The 22,829-nt window shown below is 40.8% G+C and overlaps 3 protein-coding genes across 3 annotated transcripts; 2 read left to right on the forward strand and 1 right to left on the reverse strand.

The window, feature by feature from the left end:
• The first annotated feature begins 8,126 nt into the window (after positions 1–8,126).
• Positions 8,127–14,643, forward strand: LOC119909793 (cytosolic 5'-nucleotidase 1A-like). The gene is made up of 6 exons (XM_038728019.1): positions 8,127–8,694; positions 9,766–9,933; positions 10,164–10,293; positions 11,596–11,718; positions 11,855–12,039; positions 12,806–14,643. The coding sequence occupies exons 1-6, from the start codon at positions 8,560–8,562 to the stop codon at positions 13,175–13,177; spliced, it is 1,113 nt and encodes a 370-aa protein (XP_038583947.1). The 5' UTR covers positions 8,127–8,559; the 3' UTR covers positions 13,178–14,643.
• A 181-nt stretch (positions 14,644–14,824) lies between these two features.
• Positions 14,825–16,429, forward strand: LOC119910835 (interferon alpha-inducible protein 27-like protein 2A). Its single transcript, XM_038729629.1, has 6 exons — positions 14,825–14,909; positions 15,049–15,084; positions 15,209–15,244; positions 15,375–15,398; positions 15,496–15,663; positions 15,928–16,429. The coding sequence occupies exons 1-6, from the start codon at positions 14,825–14,827 to the stop codon at positions 16,029–16,031; spliced, it is 453 nt and encodes a 150-aa protein (XP_038585557.1). The 3' UTR covers positions 16,032–16,429.
• Positions 16,430–20,827: 4,398 nt separating this feature from the next.
• On the reverse strand, positions 20,828–22,297 carry LOC119910754 (interferon alpha-inducible protein 27-like protein 2A). The gene is made up of 4 exons (XM_038729554.1): positions 22,273–22,297; positions 22,058–22,075; positions 21,756–21,917; positions 20,828–21,315 (listed from the first exon to the last, which is right to left on the reverse strand). The coding sequence occupies exons 1-4, from the start codon at positions 22,280–22,282 to the stop codon at positions 21,227–21,229; spliced, it is 279 nt and encodes a 92-aa protein (XP_038585482.1). The 5' UTR covers positions 22,283–22,297; the 3' UTR covers positions 20,828–21,226.
• Positions 22,298–22,829: the final 532 nt, after the last annotated feature.

A 22,829-nucleotide genomic window follows, 5' to 3' on the forward strand; every position in this document is an offset into this window, starting at 1 on the left:
ACTGTAAAACCAATATGTTGGCATGCAAGAAATCACATTCCTTTAGTTTTTCAGTTTCTCTCTGTCTATCCTCCGGTCTTCTTTTTCCCTACCTTTCTCTCTGCACCCCTTCTTCCCTGACAGTGCCCCTAAGGAACTGTCTCCTGGCTCCTGCCCTCCTCTCAGGTACTTATCTCCACCATTTGCTGATCTAGGTCAATCTTCTGAGCTCAGTTTCTATCGCTCTCTCTCTCTCTCTGTTGCTCACTCTCCCTATCCTAAGGCCAGTGTTACATAACAGTGATGATTCAGTTGGAACATGCTGTCTATGTTCCTCTCTCTCCCTCTCTGGATACATCTGGCCCCAGCTGACTGGTGTCAAACCAATGTTTTGCTGTAAACCTCAGCCAGTCCAACAAATTGGTCCGCCCTAAAACCAAATAAACAAACGAGGTGTGAGGAGTTCCTGTGCACCACCTGTTGTGCAGCCTGAAGGCATTTGTTGTTTTTTGTTGTTGTTGTCCCTCACCCCGAGCACCTTCCTCGCCCTCCTCCGCCGACAGCCTTCTTGTCTGCTGCTGTGGGTTAGTAGTATCTGACATAAATTTGGGAAGGCCAGCGTGGATCAGGCGGCCATGTCGTGTCATAGTAGCAGGCCTTTCAACTTGCCTGTCTAATCTGGTGCTAATCCTAATCCCGTTAGTGTAAACACCGCTGCCATCTGGGCCCAGACACACTACAGCTCTGATTATTATGAACCCATCAATAGGTCTTCAAACCACAACTCAGTGTGAGCTGTCAGTGACTCGTGGTACACTCTCTGACCTGGGCTTATGACACAATCATGAAGAGCATGGACAGCCCAACAGTTAATGTGTAAACAAATACATGCATGGCCAACACTGTACATGAGATGATGTTAATAAAGCAGGCAATTATGATGGGAGGACTAGAAAAAAAGCCATGTAAAGTGTGTTGGATTCTAAAGAAACAAACTGTTGTGGTGGCAGCCCGGCTGACGGTGAGAGTCCTGTTTTTTTTTCTCCTTTTTATCAGTTATTCTGCTTTTTCCTTAGTTTTCCTGTGTTTTCTCCCCTGTGTGTGCTCTCTCTCCCTCTGCTCCTGAGCCCTGCACCTGCACCTCATCAGCCACCTCGTCAGCCTGCCACACCTGCCAGTAATCAGCCTCATACCTGCCTGTATTTCAACCCCGGTTCTCCACACCATTCTTGCTTGATCGTTGTTGCTCCATACCCTGTGCCACCTCTGCGTTCAGTCTCATGTTTTTGATTTCTCTCAGTTTCCCTATGCTTTGTTGCTGCTGTCACTAACCCGGTCTCTTTGTCTGCTTTCCTCCCAGGTTCACTCACCCTAGTCCTCTGTTTTGTCGGCTGGGCTCACCCTCCGGTCCGGTCCTCTCCTCTCCGGGCTTCCCCCACGGCGTCCTCCCTGTTCTCCCTTGCCTCCTCTCTTCCTCGGCCCCAGTGTCCCCCCTCTCTGGTCCCAGTCTCCTCGGTTGCCCGTGTCTCCCTGGCATCCACCTCTCCCTCCACTCCATCCCTCGACCCCCTCATCCTTCAATAAACCTCCTTCCTCTGAGCTCTGCATTTGGGTCCTCTCGGTCCCCACACCACACCATCCATAACACAAACCTGAGTAATCTCCTTCTATAGGGTCTTTGGCCACTGGAGATGTAAGAGGGAGCATTAGCTGGGGTGATGTAACCATGGTGCTGGTTAATGGATAAGCAGGAGGAGGAGAGGTGGGGCGGAAGGGCCTCAGCAGTGACAACTGCTATGCTACCTTCATCTTGGCAACCCCCTCACCAGAACCCCTCCCCTACTGTGATTTTTATCATATTATACATGAATTTTGCAAATGGATACTAGTGCTTAGTCAGCTGCCACCTTATGCTTAAAGCTGCTCTAAAGAATTTTTTTTATTAACAACTGATCAGATGACTAAGTCTAATGTGAAAGGGGTTGCTTTCAGTGATGAACCCATAGAAGATAATCACCCAACTGCAGTTTTCCTCAGCTCTACAGAATGTTTTAGCATCTTCCAGCTCATTGTTTTGGTTCCCTCTCGCCACTTTCATCAGCATTGTTTCCAGACATAGCAGGTAGCTGTTTTGAGTGAGAGAAACCTCTATAAACCCACTGTATGCTACCACATTGGAGTATTTAGCAGCTGAAGAGCCTCTTCCTCAGGAGTTGGTGGAGGCCAAAATCAGAGCAAAAGAAAGAAGATGAAATATTGGACTTACATTCTTCAGCTGGACGCAAACACAACCCTAAATGAATAATACTTACTTACTCCATGTCTGCTTCATATTTGTTAAATTAACTTAATAACATGATGCTATGTCAGTGTTGTGTTTAAAGCTTGCTGCACTGCTTCCGAAAAGGCCAAACATTAACTACTCCATAATATCCAAAGAAGAGCAGAGGAGGTGGTCTACGCCACAACTTACAATACGGTCCTTTCATCACTTCCCAGGAAACTCAACAAATGTAATCTATTGGCCTCAGGTGAGGATGCCAACGATGGTCGTTCAGTCTTGGCCTTGGGTAGTCCTAACGACCATAACTGTTATTACAACAGCCAGGAACACTAAACAACCAGTGGTATCGATGATCCTGGCAAACGACCCCAGTGAGGTTAAAGAAATAAGTTTCCCTACCAGTCAGTCAGAACTGAAGAAGTCCTTTGGATGAGGGACGAAACGTCTTCTAGTATCTTCAACCAAGTCCAGTTTCCCTTGACTTTAACCTTCTTTGGATAACTATGACCTGGATGACTGAGAATCTTCACAGACATACTCCATAATACAGAAAGCGAGTAGTAATCTGTATAAGATGTTTATTTGTCACAGTATCTCAGTTACTATTGGAGACCCTTTGCTGGCATTTTTAAGTTTCACAAAACTGGTATCTGGGGCTATCCAAGTTTCTGAAACCAGCATATGATGTTTGCACTCGCAGATAACCCATACACTCAAAAGTGGGATTCTAGTAAATGCACCTTTTGATGTAGAATTTGGCATGTACCTAAACTGCTTTTGAATTGAATCAACTTTTTAAAAAGCACATTTTATTCTTTTAATATAACATGTTGAAACCTGTCGCCACTGTTTGGGGGGGTTCATCTACAGAGTAGCAGTTTAAATCAGAGCCGCTGCTGCTCTCACAGCGAACTGCCGGCTTTGTCAGCCAGCAGATGTTCCATTGTCTGGATCTGTGGTGTAAGGTTGCTTCAGTTAAAGTTGGGAAACTTGCTGCATCTTTTGAATTTAGCCCCATTGAGTGCCATCAACACCCTCCCCCACCTCCTTATGCCCCCCCAAGCTACTCAGAGAGGGGCTTTACCCCTCCCCCAGTCCCCTTTAACCCCCTGCAGACCAAATAGTTTCCCCACTGCCACCCAGACTATAACCCCCCTCTAGATTTCTACCTTAGTGCTTGTGTTCTTTGTCTCCCCCTCGGTCAGGCCATCAGTAACCCCCTTACACCTCCCCCACACACACTCGCACATCAAAAGCCAATTTATTGACCAATTACTGCAGTGTGAGAGAGTACATGGAGAATGTATTTGCATCAATATACATTTAAATGCTAAAACGCAGATCCATACACATACATGCCCCCCCCCCCATGCACTGAGTCTTATCAGATGGTGAATGTATAGTCTATAGATGCCTCTGTTCGTCCTGCATGGTTACAATTCCTTCTTTTCAGCCCGCGTCTGAATGTGACTGCTGTTGTCGTCAGGGCCTGACTGACCACCACTGTGGAGCTTATGCAATAATCAGTGCCCTGCTTTCCTCTTCCCCACTATAGGCCTGTGTGTGTGAAGCATTGAGAGGGAGAGAGAGAGAGAGAGAGAGATGCTCTGTTATAAGGCCTAGGAAACACACAGGCAGCTCAGACTTCCTGTTTTTGTGTTGAACCCATTGGAGGCAGGAAGTGAGAGGAACTGCTGCTTTGCTCTTTTTTGCTCTCTGATGGGTGAATTTTGCAAATAGATACTAGTGCTTAGTCAGCTGCCACCCACTTAATGACACTAGATTGAAGAAGGTGGGTGATTCTAGACTGAAATCCAATCCAAATCCAATAGGCTGATAAGAGGTAGGGGGGTAGTCCAGGCTGTTACCCTCTTTGTTCTGGCCTACTCCACTCATGCCTGCTTTTGTCTCCACCCACAGTCTACCACTGAGAAAGCATTATCTCTCTATCTATCTTGCGCCAAAACCGAGAGGGGGGTGTAGGCCTACTGCTTTTTATTCCTCTCTCTCCTTTTTCCGAGGTACATTTTTTGCATCCACAGCAACCCAGTGGCTGCAAGTACAGTGTGCTGACCAGCCAGTGCAGTCCCCATCTCTCTATCTCTGTGCCTTTTTCTCTTTAGCATTTCCCGCCACTCCAGGGTGCACGGGGCGGGAGAGTAGGGGAGTGGTGTCACAGCCGGTATGAAGAAAGGCTGGCTCCTCTGAGCCTCGCGCCAAATGCCGGCGTTATTCAAATCAGCTCAGTGGGTGCGGCCCAACTGTCTCCATGTCCTGTTAACCCCCTCAGAGCTTGAGACTAGCAAGCAGAGACAAAAAGGCAGACGCAACTGTGGGATAAGGGCTTTGCCACATAAAGGGTAAATGCATCATTGATGTTCCAGAAATTAAGCAGAATGTAAAGTCTTTATTTCCCCCACGAAACAGATAACGTTATTGATGTGATTACTTTGCTTTTTTTAGACATGAAATGTAGAATGTCCACATTATGTGAAGCAGCCTTTTACCAGCCTTTCTTTAATCAAACTGAATGTTAGTCATTCTATTCTTAACCTGGAAAGTTGCGTGTTTATTCTAATAAAACCACAGGTTTTAGGTGACACTAATACAATTAATTACACTAGACACTAAAACTCTCTAGAGTATTGCCATTATGCCAAAGTTAAAGTCTTTCAAGATAAATCGTTAAATAGTAAAGTCCATTTTTCAGATCAACTTCCTCTCTCACACTCACAGAGTTTCTCTTTCATGTCCTCTTTGTCTACAATGCCCCAAGGAATGAATGGAGTTGTGAAGTATTCAGGACCACACCAGAAGGCTGAGAGGCTGACCTATCCTCTACTACGCTCTAGTGGCTGTGAGCATGAAATGCAAGAAATGACGGATTTACTTTTCAATTTCAATTCAATTCAATCTAGCTTTATTGGCATGAATGTAAAACCACAATATTGCCAAAGCTCCAAATAAATTACAAGACACAACAATGTCTTTACTTACAACAATTCATTTTATACAGTTCATTAATAACTATAAAAAAAATATAACAGACAATGAAAATAATAATAATTTGAAAACTTCTCAGTGTTTTTCTCTAAACGTTTTATATTACGGCATGAGGTTAGAAAGTGCAGCTCTGTCTCTACCTGTCCTGTGTCACACTGGGAGCAGAGTCTCTCCTCTTGTGGTAGCCAGCTCTGTCTGTGGCAACCTTTTCTATGGCCAGGCTGTGTTCATTCAGTCTGTATGTTGTCAACATTTTTCTTAGTTTACGACATTTTGTTGTGCTCAGGTAATTTGCCAGTGTGAATTCTCTTTTTAGGGTCAGAAAACATTGTAATTTACTTTGTGTTTTGGTCATTTCTTTCCAGTATTCAATATATTTTTCTTTTTGCTTGGTAATAATATGGTTTGGTCTGCTTGAGTTGGTGTTGTCAACTGCCTTTCAATGTCGCCACACTAGTGAGAGACTCTAAATATAATATTAAACTAAATATCTTGAAAGTCCGATTTGATCTGTGCTCATATATAGGCCTGCATGTTTTATACACGTTGGGGCATGTTGTTGGGACACATTCCTGAGTGTCCTCAGGTTTCAGACAATAAAAGACACACAATCCTTCAGTAGCACTCAGTCAGTCAATAAAAGCTCTTTGCGTCTGGTCTCTGGAGAGCCTGGGAGAGAGTGTGTGGTCACCCCAGACACATGATCCTGCCGGTAACATGGCCATAATTGCAAATAGCACAACTGTAAGTGTTTGCCATTTTTGTAAGGCTGACATGTAGCCTATGTAAAGATAAGGGGCCGTAATGGATTATATCCACCATTTAGGCTGTGTCTCTTTTGTTAATCGAGTCCTTGGATGGATGTCTGCTCAGTATCTTCTTCCCAGAAAATATCTGTAGCTGGAAAATGTTTGTTGTGATTAAATCATAGCTAATATTATTTATGATGCATTAATGCTTTTCAAAGCGAAACCTAGACCTTCATCTTTGTTCCCTGCATCCCGGTCTGTTTCTGATTGATGCCACATTTGGAAGGCTGTGCAGTCTGGTGTCGCCACAGCCAATCAGATTTTGGAGTATGACTGCCTGGCTGTTGCCTGGCAACTGGGGCTGCTGCGCCGTAATTGAATCCATGGAAAGATCCTGCTTTAGGCTACATGGGAAGAGGCAAGATGAAGTAATCATTAGATGCACAGGGGGAAGCAAATAGGGCTGCCAAAATACGGAATACGGAATCGTCCCGTATTGATTCAAAACGGAACGCGGTTTGTCCCGTATTTCCGAGTTGTCTTTAATGCAGCATCCCATGCATATCATCCCACCCGCATTCTGTAAAGATTTGTGCTATTCTGCCCCTGATTAGGTAGGCTAATACTCGCTGCCATTGTTGGCTGAAACGAAAGCGGAGGCAAAAAGTAGTCCACCGACAACGACGAAAGTGGGAGAAATCAAATAACCTAAAGTATCAAGCCAATCTGCACAACTTGTCGGCCAGTGTTCTGTGTGGTGCACGGTGGCCTGTCAGACGTGTGACTGCATTACGAAGCAGTGTAATAACTTAATAAAACGTACTCATTTTCTGATTGATTACTCTGGATTTCATATGCTGCCTATTTGTTAAGAAATATTGTTACAATGTAAATTAATCACATGCCTACATTATGGTATGATTTGTTTTTTTAAGGTTGAGGTATACAGTCAGACACATAAGCATTTAACAATAGATAAGAGAGATATATAGGCTATTTAATACATATTTAATTATCAAAATATAGTGGCTATGTGAAGAATATAAACGTATGTATGTATGTATAAATATGTATGCTTAACCAATCTATTGCATCCCTCAATACTATAGAATCACAATAGGCTAAATAAAAACAAAAATAATAAATACATAAATATAATTAACTGACCAATCATAAAAATGGTGATAAATTCAATTTAGAAATGTTTGTAGATGGATTATTTATGTGTGGCTTCATTGTTTGGATGGTATTACTGCAAACAATGACAAATATTTTAGCCAAAATCTGCGTCCACAACAGTTCATTAGCAATTTTTCAAACTGTCCATCAACAGAAACATCATCCACTGGTTATGTGGAAAGGATATTTTTCAGAATGACCAACAAAGTGACAGCTTTGAAAAATTCATTCCAATTAAATTGTATCAAAGCATTTGTTTAAACCTTTAGTTAATAAGTTATGGACATGTTGATTTAATAAGTTAATGAAATACAGTTCACATTCTATTTTTTTGTGGTCTCACTTTCACACATTGTTGGCCAATGTTTATTATGACACTAGTCTCTTGAGTAGTGATAGAGAGAGACTGAGTGCATCTGTTCACACTGATTTCAATAGCAGATAGCTTATTATGATGTCCATTGGTGTCAAACTTAATACTTACATTACCACCACTGGCACACCATCGAGCCTGTGGTTGCTTGGCCCCAGATGGGTGTGACCCCTGCTGCGGCAGGTGTCTCTTATTTTTCTTTATTGAAGGTGACAACCCTAGAAGCAAATGACTCAGGATGGACTCCCACACTGCTGAGCAAGAATATGAAATGATTGGGAGTTTTGAGCAAATGGGATACAGTGGCCTTAAACTGCGTTTGCAGTTATAACATTTCAAACAAAAATAATGATAATAACCCTCTTCACAGAAAATAAAATTGCTTCCGTGTTCAAAGATATTAAAGTCCCCCTTTCTATTAGGAGAAATGAAGCATGACTGCATTACAAGCATCATAACACAGCTATGTTTTGACACACTGGTCTGTTTTGTCCAATAGGGTGCATCTACCAGTCACGTACAGTAAATCTCGCTCTGCTGCTGCTCCTGGGGAATTAGACACCGAAAGGGTTAAAAAGGGGAGGAAGCAAAATGGCTGGGAGTCAATAGTGTGCGTGTGATAGAGGAACACACAGAAAAAGACACAGAACAGAAGAGCTGAAGAGGAATATAATCTGCATGATGCTAGAGAAAAGAGGAAATATTAACAGCTTGAATTCTGTTTTTTTCTGAATCTCTCTCCATGTCTCTTTTATTCTGCAACATCTCACTCCTCTGCCCTTTTAAGAGCATTTAGCTAAGTGCCTCTGCAGCTGCGGTCAGATTGATCTCATCTCCTGAGTGCACCGGGACGGAATTCAAATAGTGAATGTGCAAGAGTGACTAAGGACTATATTTTGCGAACTCCTGCCAAAGAGACAGAGAGAGGTAAGGAGAGCTGTCAGGACACACACATTGGGACTCAGTGTGGACCTGAGAGAGCTAGAGGTAAGATGAGTCTAAACAATGGTCAAACTCTGACCGCCAGTAAACAGGACTTGACCAAGAATGACAGCAGCAACCGAGCCCCCTGGGAAGATGCTAAGATGGTTTTAAAGCCCTCCACCTCCACCAGGAAACCTAAACCAGTGAGTATCCCTATAAGCGTCCTTATGCAGCATCCATTTACAGCTACAGTTCCTACGAGTTTTCATGCCTTCGGAAAAGTGTCAGAGTTGTTGACAGCAAAGTGGACGCTCATTGCACACATTACAAGTGAATAATGAAGTCAAATTTAATCTTGTTGTCATCACTTAAGAGATGATTTTTGTTGCCTTTACAGCCTGCTAAGACACACATGTGTTCACTACTCGAGGCTGCTTATTTCACAGAGTGATGTCATAAGATGGATGACAGATGAGAGAAGACAGACACTCTGACCTCTCACCTTTATCCAAGTATAGCCCTGGTGAAAACAGCAGGAGAGTTAATACCAGGTTTTCTAGCAAGCGCTGCATTCGAAGCCGGAAAGACAGTTTTGTGGAGATGTAGCTGGGTGAAACAGGATACAGAAGCTCAGTGAGGCTTCATTGTGTCAGCTGGAAACTGAAGCAAAGCATAGACGGCTCCTGTTTCAGATCAGGTGCACGGTTCTCAGTAAAGGCTATCTGCACTTGTAGGATGCAGGGAGTTGTCTTGGTTGTAACCTACAGTATTTTGGGGAAAATATGACATGAACTCTTTATTAAACTTTATTAAACTCTCTTTTAAGCAGAGGAGCTCATTTTTCATCCTGTAAAGGCAAAATGTGATTAAAAAGTTTAAGAACATGTATATACACACTGTGTTGTATTTTGTGTTGCTTTCCCTGCCTTCAAAGAGTTATCAGGTGCCAGCCAGTATGGTATGTGCCTGCACTATCACAGTCTTGCAGGGGAAAGTACTTCATATCACACTGTCACTTCTATTCTGTCACATCTGCTCACTTGTCCTTACTTACCCACTGTTATATGTCAGTGAAGCCTTTATTAAATTGTTCCTATCTACAGCTGTCAGAGTCAGCAACCATACTGTTCAGGATATGACTAATGTACAGAAAAGGTACTGCTCCAGTTGAAAAAAAACATCAGTTCCTCGCATTCCAACGAGGAAACTGTGCTTGTAAAGAAAAAGCCCATGCTGAATGCAAACGAAACGTTTTTTAAACTCTTATCCTCCAGCCCAAGCCGGAGAATGCCATCACCATCGCTGTGTCATCACGAGTCCTCTTCAACATGGAGAAGGAGCAGCAGATCTACGAGCAGCAAGGCATGGAGGAGTACATCAAGTATCAGGTGGAGCATGAAACGCAGCCTTTCAGCCCCGGACCTGCCTTCTCCTTTGTCAAGGTCAGAGAGGATGAAGAGAGAGATGTGGAGAAGCAAACACATACACACTAGAGAAACCCTGCTGCACAGTTATTCCTTGATATCAGTGTTATGTGTCAGGTCGTGTCTCTGGAGGCGTGAATGAGTAATAAGCATAAAACATAAACCTACTCAAACACTCACACATGCTTCCATCTCTGCTGCAGTGAAATATTATATTGTCTCAAATCTGTGTTTGGTCGTGTTGCCAGGCTCTGGAGGCTGTGAACACTCAACTGAGGGAGCTTTATCCTGAGAGCGAGGAGCTATTTGATGTTGTGCTCATGACCAACAACCACGCACACGTTGGCCTACGACTTATCAATACCATCAATCATCACCGTGAGTAACTAAGACACATGAATGATGAAATCTTGCAAGGCATAATTATGTTGCTATGGGTATCTTGTCAGCTATTGGCTGCACTGCTGTCCTGCAAGCCAATTACCCTTACCACAACCACCACCAAGTGTGTGCCTAAACCTAAGTTATTGATTATATGCATGTCAACCGGTTAATCCTACAGCTGCGCACATTGGCCAGAGGGCCAACAGGGTTAACCTCCTTCGTGTTGCTGTGTATTACCACCATCACTCCACTAGATGGCACTGTCGCAAAAGAACTAGGGTCCTAGAACTGCGGTCCCAGGGTTGCAGGGGTCCTGAAATTGCAGCCTCTGGTCCTGCAGCTTCATACTGCTGGTGAGGACAGGCTGCAAATGGTCCAGTGTTGCTTTTCTCCCACTTTTTGCTTTACTAACTATAACTAGTTGAATATTTTAGCTAGAGTGCTCAAACTTTTATACAAAGTACCCACATTTGTTTATTACAAATGGCACCAATTCAGTCCCCTACAAGAATATCACAGACCTCGTGAGTTGTCACATACCTGTTGTTTCTTTGTTACAACCTTCCCCATTTCCAGGGTACGTCGTAACACATGCTGGGGTAAGTTGTAATAATTCCGGTTCCCCCAGTCTGCATGTCAAAAGTATTATTAGGCGGTGTATGAATGTGTAGTTCTATTTCTGATGGCAGAGGCACCTTAGCCTGTCTCCAGCAGTGTATGAATGCATGTGAGAGATGTGAGTGTGTTGTAGTGTAAAACACTTTGAGTAGTTGTAAAAAGTAGAAAGGTAACAAGTAGCCCGCACACCGACTATCATTTAAATGGACTGATGTAGCGAAAGAACCCTTCCTCAGTGACTTAATAACATATATATTTATTAATTATGTCTCTTTTTTCAATATGGCATGCTATCTGCAGTTTATTAAATGTTAGTGAGAAAGAATAAAGAGTAAGGGGTTTCTCACTTCACTATTATCTGTCATGTCTGGTGCATGTGTAGGTCCAAGTACTGAAACTCAGACACACACTGACACAAGATCTCAGGCTTTTCCTTACATGTCACTCTGGGTTTCTCTTCTTTTTCCATGCTCTGCCTCTAAATCATTATTTGATGTTACAGTGCCATGAATGTAATAATTGTAAATGAAACCATAAGTGACTTATAAAAACATCTTCCCCAAAATATCAATCCTTATGATTAACTTTTTGTGAGATTCATTCGCAACATTGACTCTTGCACATCTTCAGTTTTATGCACATCAGCTGTTCACTGTACTTTTGATTTCTCCTCTGCAGAGTTGTTCATCGAGCGCTTCTGTATGACAGGAGGAAATAGTCCCATAGGCTACTTGAAGGCCTACCACACTAACCTTTACCTGTCTGCTGATCCAGTCAAGGTTCGAGAAGCTCTGGAGGAAGGTCAGTACAAAAGGAGAGAAGCAACATATTACTGAGAAGCTGTAACACTAGACTAAGGAGGAAAACATTAGTGTTTCTGCCACATGTTACGTGAGATGTATTGATTCATACCTGATTTTCAACAATGGTATTTCAGGTATAGCAGCAGCCACTATGTTCACCCAGGAGAAGATCATGGAGGTGTCGCAGACTCAGCTGCGTGTTGCCTTTGATGGTGACGCGGTCCTTTTCTCAGATGAGTCTGAGCGCATTTACAAGGCACATGGACTGGACAAGTTCTTTGAGCACGAGAAGGCACACGAGAACAAGCCTCTGGACCATGTACAGTATACACATAGTGATAACTATCAGCATCACACTGATATTGGAAATGTAGAGCATTTGGTACATTCAGTGAACGGAGAGTTCTGGTTTACGACAACTTGGGTCTTATGTTTGTACTTTTGACCATCATTCCAATCACTTAAATAACATTGTATTGACTAAAGTAATTTGTGAGATTAGGAAACATGGTGACATCTCTACAAAAAAAATGTTACAGAGAAAGAAAGAAGCAGCCAAAAGACCAGACTGACTGGTAACATGTCAGATTATCAAAAGAACTTCAGTTGGAGGTAAAACTGAAAGCGAACACACCTTAAATGTCGGCAGCAATCCCTAACTGAGCAGGAAAACAGAGTGCATGTGTGTAGCTACATTAAATTAATTATAGGAGGTCAAAGATGAACAAGGGATTTGGTCTGTAAACGTGATTCATAATTACCATTTACCCTTTCTCTTCCAAATAAATTAGTTTTGAACCAGATATAAATCCAGATTTTAGGAACTATCTTGGTAATTAAAATGGTAATGTACCAATAAAAATATATTTAACAATAGGAATGATGGACAATACTATGAATGTAAGACCATAGTTATAATAAAGAAGTTGGTAAACTCCGCATATAGAGCTCAGTTTGTTATGAACCTTGGCCTTTGGCCCAGATTCCAACAATTATATTTGAATTTTAATGTGTAATGAGCCACATGTAAATGTAGAAAATACCATATGGAGACTGTGGGCTTACTCTGTGAAATCTTTCTGCAGGGACCACTGAAAGGTTTCCTGGAGGCTTTAGGAAAGCTGCAGAAGAAGTTTTATGGCAAAGGCCAGCGCATGGACTGCCCCATCCGGACTTACTTGGTGACAGCTCGCAGCGCAGCCAGTTCTGGTACCAGAGCCCTAAAAACTCTGCGCTCATGGGGTCTGGAGATCGATGAGGCTCTCTTTCTTGCAGGGGCACCCAAAGGTCCCATGCTGGAGAAGATCAGGCCGCACATTTTCTTTGACGACCAGATGTTTCATGTGGAGGGGGCAGCGGAGATGGGGACAGTGGCGTGCCACGTGCCCTATGGGATAGCTCAGAGAGTTATTAAGAGAGAAATTAAGGACAAAGAGATTTCTTCAGCACCCAAGTAGCCTGGACATCAATGTTCAAAGGCACAAGCGATTAAAGGGACATTTCATTTTGGATTTCAGCACCTGGAGACGTTATAATTGTATTTAAAGCTTTGAAAACATTTCTTGAAAATGTAACAAACCCTATTTGATGCAATATGACTAATATTGTAATATACAGCAATGTGATGTCACACTAACATTATCAAATAATTGTTTTAATTAACATTCAGTGACATTTCAAGTCAGAGGCTTATTTTATCCAGTGGTTGTTATATTATCAGTTCACAAAGGTTCAGCTTTCTAATATGGAACCCCTTATAAACAGCTAATACGTTGTAACTAATGGCTTTACTAACCGTTAATAATAATCATGTACTAAAGCTTTATAGATTAGTTATAAGCCATTCATAAGAACAATGTTTGTGTTGCTAGATGTGAAAAACATTTTTCACTGATGGACCACATGGCTATCTTGTGTAAAGGAGCTACAGAAGATATAGAACAAAATCCACTTATTAGGCACTTATTAACCAACTAATGTTTACCAACTGCAGTCAGATAGTCAAAGGGATTTTTCACAACATGGTAACCCTAAATTTGTTATTCTTAAAAATTATTTAACCATTATTAAAGCCATTAGTTACAACTTATAAACCCTTTATAAAGATTGCCTTATTATTACTATTATCATTATTATTTTCAGTTGGAATAAAGAGTTACTCTCCTGTATTATTTTTGGTATTTACATTTTTTACCCACAACATTGTATAACACTTTAGAAAGACAAAAAGCCATTCAAAATGATGTCTATTTAAATATCTGAAACAGAACCAAATATTAGATTTATAAAAATCTTTATTTAGACGGCAGGTTACTGAGGAAACATGAAGTGACTTAAGGCTGTTTTTGATAAAGAGGGATTCTGAGTGCAGCCTGGGTGTGCTAACTTGCTGCTACACAGCTGAACTGAAGACATGCCATCAGTCTGCAGAATCTCCATTTTGATTTATACAATTTAATCACTTCACTGCTTGTCTGTGTGTTTTTAAAGCGGTGCCTTTTTCTCACTATTAATCATGCATGTTGTTGGTATATGTATGATGTACGTGTGGTTGTTTGATCAATGTACATGAATGTATTTTAAAATTTCAATGAAGTATAAGTAAAATGGAAACAATTAATTTGTTGATTTAATGTTTCTTCTTTTTCAAGATGAGATTTAACATGTTTAGCATTTATTGGCATCCATTTACTGTTCTGTGAGTGTGAAGTTGGTATTGAATAACAAGCATGCTCAGATGTGGATGTAAATGTAAATCTGGGCCAAATGAGCACTGTGAACTGTGATGCAATCAAATGTTTCTGTTTCAAGGTTGAAGTAAAGATGAGTGTATTAACAAAAACACTTAAAAAATTCAGTATTCCTCACATTCCTTACAGTCCTTACTTCATACTTTCATCACTCCTTACACACGTGTTCTCTTTTCTGTCCCTATTTCCTTCAACAGTTATCCAAAAGTTAAATAATGATAAATCATGTTGACTTGAAGGAATGCTTTTAATATTGCTGCTGCTGTTTACATTAATGCTGTTCATAAGTTTCAGTTTCTCAGGAATGATTTTGTAAGGATGTAGAGGAGCCTTGCCCATGAAGGCAAACAGGACATGCAAACACTTTCCTTTGAGTTCAGTCAAGTCCCATCTCAGACACAGAAGGCTGACATTCCTAAAGCTGACGTGGAAATGTTTTGTGAGTATACATTTTTGTTTGTAATACTGTTCCTTCATATTAATCAACAAATATATTAATTATCAAACATATCTGCTCAGGACAGGACAACTCAGCGTAAACAACAAGTTTTTGTTTTCTTTTTGTATTTCATTTACAGTTCCGGGATTACTTCCAGATTTAAGTGAAATAATTTGTAAGTGTAAATTTTTTCTAAATTTTTCCTTTGTATTAATTTAACACATGTATTATTTATCAAATATATCTGGACATCGCTGCGTAAATAACATGTTTTTGTTTTCTTTTTGTATTTTAAACAGTTAAGGCCTACTTTGGAGACTTATTTGAAATACTTTGTGAGGGGACAATTTTCACTGACAATAATGTTCCTTCATGTTAATCATCAAATATATCAATTATCTAATATATCTGCTCAAGGAAGCTCAGCATGAAAAATAAGTTGTTTTTCGTGTCTTTCATTAACAGGTAAGGCTGTCGTTGTAGGCTCAGGTAAATAGTATGTTTTAAACATGTAGTTTTAAATATCAAAATCTCTAAGCTGTATTCTCATCAGAGACAAAGCTTCTTCTGCTATGTTCTTGCCTAGGAGGTGTTGTGACTGTGGCCTTGACTCCTGCTCTTCTAGCCTCCATAGGTTTCACCTCAGGTGGAATACTAGCAGGCTCCATTGCTGCCAAAATTATGTCATTTCTTGCAATTGCTAATGGAGGAGGAATTGCAGCAGGAAGTCTGTTTGCATTCTTGCAGTCATTTGGTAAAATGGATATTTTATTTATTTGCATCCAGTTTGTCATGGTTTGGGGGTTTTTCATGTTTGGATTTCCTTTTGATATTTTGGGCAACCCCTTCTTCTTGTGTCTTGGTGTATTTCACTTCCTGTCTCTGTGTTGTGTGTTGCTTGTGTTATTTATCCATCCATTAGGTTTGTTTTTTGTCTAAATGGGAGAGTGTTAATACTTTAATTGGACATACGTGTTTTAAATGTAATGTAATCAAATGTAATATAATCTCACTGCAGCTGCAGCTGGTATGTCTGCGGGGGTCACTGGAGCTGTGGTCACTGTTGGAGGAACAATGGGATGGCTGCTGTCATCCATTTGTGACCAAAATGAAACCCACTAAAGATTTACAGAACTGTAACTACAGATATGATAAGATTTACTTTATCACTGCACTGTGATAAATCTGATAACCTTAATAAAATTTTGTTTTCATGTGTATGCCACATCCTCAATTTAAACCATCAGTCAAGAAGCGAGAATAATATTGTTATAAGGACATGAATAGTTTACTAATGGTTTACACAGGACCCGTTTCAATCTTGTCATTAAGTATTTCAATAAGCCAAGAGGTTGTTTTATAAATGTGGAAGATTGAGGCTGGGTTGTTTTCAGGATGTTCCTTAGCTCTGATGACCATTTAAATGAATCTAAAAACTATGAAGATGATGCTTCTGTGCTCTTGAAATACTTTTATGTTATTATACTGTCCAGTTGTAAACCAAAATAAAATGCATGCAAATAATTATTCTGTTGTTGTTACTGTAGCAATTTCAAACATCTGCTGTACTTTACTTAGAAACATTGGAGCTGTGAGCTAATGAAATTTCTATTATTTCTATCTATTAGCACTAAAGACAAAGTATAGCCTGTGGCTGGTGGGAATAGCATTTATTTGCTAGAAACTAAGCTAAAGGATCACCAAGTTACACTTCATCCTGTGGAAACGTCTTCTCATAACTGCTCTGTTGTGGAATCATTCGGTCCATCTCACAGCAAGTATGACACGAATTAGATCATATTAAACTGTATATAAGAGAAATACTGAAATTACAAATTAAATCAGTGCACTGATTACTAAAATATGCCAGTCTGCCTCACATCTTTCAGCTATTTATTACTTATATTAGTCTTTATTAAACAAGGACCATGCACAAAAACACAAAAATGAGGAGACGATTTTCTGCCAGACTTAGCTAGTTAATTTCCAGCTGCAGTCCTGCAGATTCACACAGAACAATCACCAGACACTAAAAACATTAATTTAAAGGCAACACCATTACATAGGCTCGATAACAGCAATAATTATACATACAAATCTACCAGCTCACATCAACATATAAAGAACAGCACATTCATCCAGTGCAACCATGAAATTACAAAGTCAAAATGACTGGTTGCTCAATATCCATTTCTTTGCACCATGGGAAGAAGAATGAAGATTTTCATTCTTTTACCCATGCAAGTTTTCAGCTCAGCTGGAAGAATGTTCCAGTGTTTGATGGCCTTAAATGAAAAAGCCAATTGTGCAAAGGCCAACAGCAGTCTGCCACAGTGGGATGTTTATTTGTTTGAGTTTAGTGTAGATGGAGAGGTTCTGAAAAAAGCTCTTCAATGGTAAGTGCCTTATCTTAAATGCCAAATGAACCTCTGAATATAGAATGACATTTTCAAAACTTCAGAGGTTCAAAACGTAGAAATCAAAACACCTTTACCAACAGTTACACACAATTATTTTAAATTATTCACTTAAGGGGAGTCAATAGCTAACCTATAGGCCTACATGAGCACAAACCCATTTGTAAGGTGGTAAGTCATGAACTGGAGCATCAGCTGAAAATCAGAAAAACTAAAGACTTGCTGAAACAGTTAGTTCATGCTTCATCACACCTGCATTCAGACAAACCTTCATCTTTAACTCACTGAAGAAAATACTGTTTTGGCCCTGTAGGTTGTGGTGGCTCTTATCGAGATCAACCTGCTACAATAGCCTTATATAAAAACGAAGGGCACTTCATTACTAGTGACTGACGGCTCTGGCCGTGTACAGATTGTTCAACTGGGTTATATTAATTTCACTTCTACAAAGTATGCACATTAATAATGGTATCTGCTGAGATCGATATTCTGCACTTAATTAGCTGGATTTGCAGTGCTCATAAATATAGGTGTTATTTACACTGGTGACGCTGGGGACATGTCACCACCACTTTTTGAAATGACTGATTTTGTCCCATTCATTTTTAAAATAATCGACTCTCCAAGAAAGAGAGCAGAGCTGGATTAGGCCCCGGCAATACTAGGCGTAACTGTGCCTGAGCGCAGATGGCCTGACTGTAGTGTTTGACTGACTTGGAGGAATTGATATTTTATTCCGATTTGATTTATACCAACTGCCTGTGAAACTATCAGACTTCCACCAGCAAGTTCTCCTCTACTAGAATTTACAAGCATCACTTCACATCACGTAACACACCCCTGTGCTGGAACAACAGTATGTTTGGATCTGGATCTTTATCTTCCAGGAGATTCAGCTTCTCTGAGTTAGTGTTCTCTTTCCTTTCTCCTCCCTGTGTAAATGGTGTTGTTGAGCTTTGCTCTTGTGAGTTGTGCAGTCTGTTGTCTTTCTTTCACACAACATGCATTGCATGTCTGTCCATAATGGGAGAGCATTCCTCCTCTGTTGAGGGATTAGGAACTGGAGGGTGGCCAGTGCGATTACAGCACAGACCAGTCTGACTGGTAGCTGGAGAGGTGCCAATTCATCTCCGTGGCAGCACATTCGCTTTGACATCTCTCCATAAATTAATGCACGTGTATAGGTTTTCAATTTCTTTTTGAGGTGTTAAAGATGTAAGATTTGTATTACATTTGTATGGCGCCACTCATATTAAACAAAAATGCTACGGAAACAGAAATGGTAAATGAATGCTATTCCAAAGTGTGTGCGCGGGCCCAACCCAGTCAAAAGTCTGGACAAACCACATATTTAAAGTTATTTCTACGTAACTGAAATGTGCAATCAGAGAAGGGCTGAAAATGATTGTTGATTCTTTCACCACAGTGCGATTTTGTCTGAAATGATTTGTATAACAAGAAAGAATTCTCCATTTCCACTTTCTTCTCTCCATGCAGAGCAAGGGCCAGAGCAAGTAGGCCTACCCTACTTTTTGTGACATTTTTACATTCAGTAGAATTAGGTAGCCTACTTGCAGCACATCAGCTCCACGGATATTACACTACCGTTCAAAAGTTTGGGGTCACTTAGAAATGTCCTTTTTGAAAGAAAAGCACCGTTTTCTTCAATTTAGATAACATTGAATTAATCAGAAATACAGTCTAGACATTGTTAATGTGGTAAATGACTATTCTAGCTGGAAACGGCTGATTTTTAATGGAATATTTACATAGGTGTACAGAGGCCCATTTCCAGCAACCATCACTCCTATGTTCTAATGGTACATTGTGTTAGCTAATCGTGTTAAAAGGCTAATTGATGATTACAAAACCCTTGTGCTTATGTTAGCACAGCTGAAAACTGTTCTGCTGATTAGAGAAGCTATAAAACTGTCCATCCTCTGAGCTAGTTGAGTATCCGGAGTATCAGCATTTGTGGGTTTGATTATACTCTCAAAATGGCCAGAAAAAGAGAACTTTCTTCTGAAACTCGACAGTCTATTCTTGTTCTGTGAAATTAAGGCTATTCCATGTGAGAAATTGCCAAGACACTGAAGATTTCCTACAACGGTGTGTACTACTCCCATCAGAGAACAGCACAAACAGGCTCTAACCAGAATAGAAAGAGAAGTGGGAGGCCCGAGTGCAAAACTAAGCAAGAGAACAAGTACATTAGAGTCACTAGTTTGAGAAATAGACGCCTCACAGGTCCTCAACTGGCAGCTTCATTAAATGGTACCCGCAAAACGCCCGTCTCAACGACCATAGTGAAGAGGCGACTCCGAGATGCTGGAAAAGAAAAAGCCATTTCACAGATATTAGACAGAGGAAGATTGGAAAAAAGCGTTATGGACAGACAAATCTAAGTTTGAGGTGTTTGGATCACACAGAAGAACATTTATCAGACACGGAACAAGTGAACAGATGCTGGAGGAGTGCCTGACGCCATCTGTCAAGCATGGTGGAGGTAATGTGATGGTCTGGGGCTGCTTTGGTGCTGGTAAAGAGGGATATTTGTTCATGGTAAAAGGGATTTTGAATAAGGAAGGCTATCACTCCATATTCCAACGCCATGCCATACCCTGTGGACAGCGCTTGATTGGAGCCAATTTCCTTCTACAACAGGACAATGACCCAAAGCACACCTCCAAACTATGCAAGAACTATTTAGGGAAGAAGCAGTCAGCTGGTATTCCGTCTGTAATGGAGTGGCCAGCACAGTCACCAGATCTCGTACCCTATTGAGCTGTTGTGGGAGCAGCTTGACCGTATGGTATGTAAGAAGTGCCCATCAAGTCAATCCAACTTGCGGGAGGTGCTTCAGGAAGCGTGGGGTGAAATTTCTTCAGATTACCTCAACAAATTGACAGCTAGAATGCCAAAGGTCTGCAAGGCTGTAATTGCTGTAAATGGAGGATTCTTTGACGAAAGCAAAGTTTGAAGGACAAAATTATTATTTCAAATAAAAATGAGTATTTCTAACCTCGTCAATGTCTTGACTATATTTTCAATTCATTTTGCAATTCATTTGATGAATAAAAGTGTTAGTTTTCGTGGAAAACAAGAAATTGTCTGGGTGACCCCAAACTTTTGAACGGTAATGTATGTATCATAGCAACCAAAGCGCCTCAGCCGAAAAAAACGCAGCGCCTCCAAAGCGCACCCTAGCGCTCCAAGCTAGGTGTTTTCAGAAGAGCAGCTGGCGTTTTCAGCTGGTAAAAAACGCTTTGGTGGACACAAGCCCTTAACTATTCATCCCTCACCCCTCAATCCTCCCTCTTTGCAGGTGTGGTCTTTGTTAGTGAATCAATATTATAATTATCTCTAATAATCTCAGTGTTTTTGTGACAACTTTACTGTGGTCAGAAATAATGAACACTTTCATTCATTTAGGCTACTCTCTGTCCTTTCAGGTGGACATTATGAGGAATGGAAATATTTACAGACGACACACTGACCCAGTATCTTTCACAGGTTTTAGATTTATTGCAAAATGAATAATCAAAGCTTACTTGCCAACCCTCCAGATTTTCACATAAGACTCCTGTTTTTCATTGACCTCTCCCGGTTTCCTCCCGGGGTCACAGCCAGGTCTCTTGATCTATGACAAATGTTCACAACTTCGTGCCCTTTTCATTGCCTACATTACTGTTTTTGGCAATGTACAGCACCTACAGAATACAGAGTGCTCACAACCCACCCCTCCCACAGCCACTGCCTATTTTGGAGGTCTCAAGGTTGGGAATTATGAACAAATATGCTGTTTAGTAAGTCAATTAATATATTTTGCAATTGCCTCCTTCATTCAGCAAAAGTGAAAATATTTTTATTCATCTTGTTAATGATTTTCATCAGAAGAAGTTAGCCAGCCATCCATTCCACTGCTGCTCCAACTGCTGCTCCAGCACCGGCCACAGCTGCAGTGGCAGCTCCCGACAGACCAGCTGCACCTACGGCAAGATTACACAGGTTTTTAATCAAGGTATCTGCAACATGATTTTACTCTTGTGAGGGGAAGGTCTGCTGTGACCATCTTGCACCGAGGCTGTAATGCATGAAACTGTAATGTTCGTAATGAAAGTAGATATGAGCAGTGGAGAACAGAAATGTTAACTGAATGCTATTTTGACGTGTGTGTGTGCGTGCTCACGCGAATGTAGGCTACTTCATGCCACCCCTGAACAAGTCAGTGCCCCACCTGTGCCACCCTAGTTAAAATTGTCTGGAAACGCCACTGCACAGCAGAAAGAGGTGCAAAAAGGAGGATCGGTTGCTCAACAATGTAAAGCTTCCATTAAGTTTCCCCTTGACTGGCGAATTGGAAAATTCAATGTCACAATACTACAACTTAAAAATAAACTTTTAAAATAAGTAAGGGTGTTTAGGCTACCTGCTGCCTGTAAAGCAGCCACGGTACTTCCTGCAGCCACTCCTCCTCCGTTAACGACTGCAGCAGCAGACATCATGCTGGCAGCGTAGGAGCCTGCTGCTATTCCAGCCGAGGTGAAACCTACACCGGTCAGAACAACAGGAGCTGCGACCACCGCAACTACTGCACAGGGACAAGTGTTAATTTGTTAGGCCACTGAATCGCTAATGACAGCCTAACATTCGGTTTAGTTTTACATTTGACTTTTGTTCATTTAAGTGTATTAAAAGTAAACACAGGTGATCCATAAACGTTTTCCTCACCTGCTCCTGCTCCCATGGCTGAAAAAAGATACAAACGCATAACAGAAATCTACATTTATAGCTAATCTGACGTAAACATGGACATTTGCTATGGTTAATATCATTATTAGCCTACGATTTTATAAAGATATAAAACATAGGCTACAAGGAAAAAGTAGAAGTAGTCTACTTTTAAGGACCTGTATGTGAATCGTCCAAAAAAAAAAAAAACTCACCAAGATCCATTGCTGTTCTTCTCCGTTATGATGACGACTGAACTCTGCTGGTTTATATAGCTGTTAGGTTTCGTTTCTTCATAAATTCATCGGCCTGTCTGAACAAAAGAGGGCGTCACAGAGCCCTTGTCCCCATGTAACCCATAACATTTCTGAGGTGGTAGGCTAAGCCATGAGTATAACTGGAACATCAGAAGAAAAACAGAAAAACTCAACTGTTGTTGAAACAGTTTAGTTATGACTGCTGCTTCAAACCTGCATTCAGGACAAACTGAAGTTCGGACCCTGTAGGTTGTGGTGGCTCTTATCAAGATCAACCTTATTACTATATTTAAGTATTTGCACTTAAGTGATCATCATAGTGTTATATTATAGTGTAGGTCTGTATGCAGGATATAATTAATTGCAGTAAAAGGTAGAAACTGAATAAAATCTGCAAATTTGACTCAAGATTGGATTCAAGGCTGTCTGGTGGCCATACATCATCCTCTCATTTAAATTAGATATTATTTTTATTTTGTAGATTGCCCTCTTCAATTTATTGAAATTTGCAGAAT

Source organism: Micropterus salmoides, unplaced genomic scaffold, assembly GCF_014851395.1.
Source record: "Micropterus salmoides isolate LMB-PRFRI ecotype aquatic unplaced genomic scaffold, ASM1485139v1 Ms_hic_scaffold_19, whole genome shotgun sequence".
Classification (NCBI taxonomy): Eukaryota; Metazoa; Chordata; class Actinopteri; order Centrarchiformes; family Centrarchidae; genus Micropterus; species Micropterus salmoides.

Excerpts from the sequence above, each read along its gene's own strand:
- LOC119909793 (XM_038728019.1), top strand. The coding sequence starts at position 8,560 with ATGAGTCTAAACAATGGTCAAACTCTGACCGCCAGTAAACAGGACTTG. Across the intron at positions 8,695-9,765 it reads CCACCAGGAAACCTAAACCA|CCCAAGCCGGAGAATGCCAT; the intron begins GTGAGTATCCCT and ends CTTATCCTCCAG. Across the intron at positions 12,040-12,805 it reads AGAACAAGCCTCTGGACCAT|GGACCACTGAAAGGTTTCCT; the intron begins GTACAGTATACA and ends ATCTTTCTGCAG.
- LOC119910835 (XM_038729629.1), top strand. The coding sequence starts at position 14,825 with ATGCAAACACTTTCCTTTGAGTTCAGTCAAGTCCCATCTCAGACACAG. Across the intron at positions 15,085-15,208 it reads AGATTTAAGTGAAATAATTT|TTAAGGCCTACTTTGGAGAC; the intron begins GTAAGTGTAAAT and ends TATTTTAAACAG. Across the intron at positions 15,245-15,374 it reads AGACTTATTTGAAATACTTT|GTAAGGCTGTCGTTGTAGGC; the intron begins GTGAGGGGACAA and ends TTTCATTAACAG.
- LOC119910754 (XM_038729554.1), bottom strand. Across the intron at positions 21,316-21,755 it reads GGCTGCTTTACAGGCAGCAG|GTGCAGCTGGTCTGTCGGGA; the intron begins GTAGCCTAAACA and ends ATCTTGCCGTAG.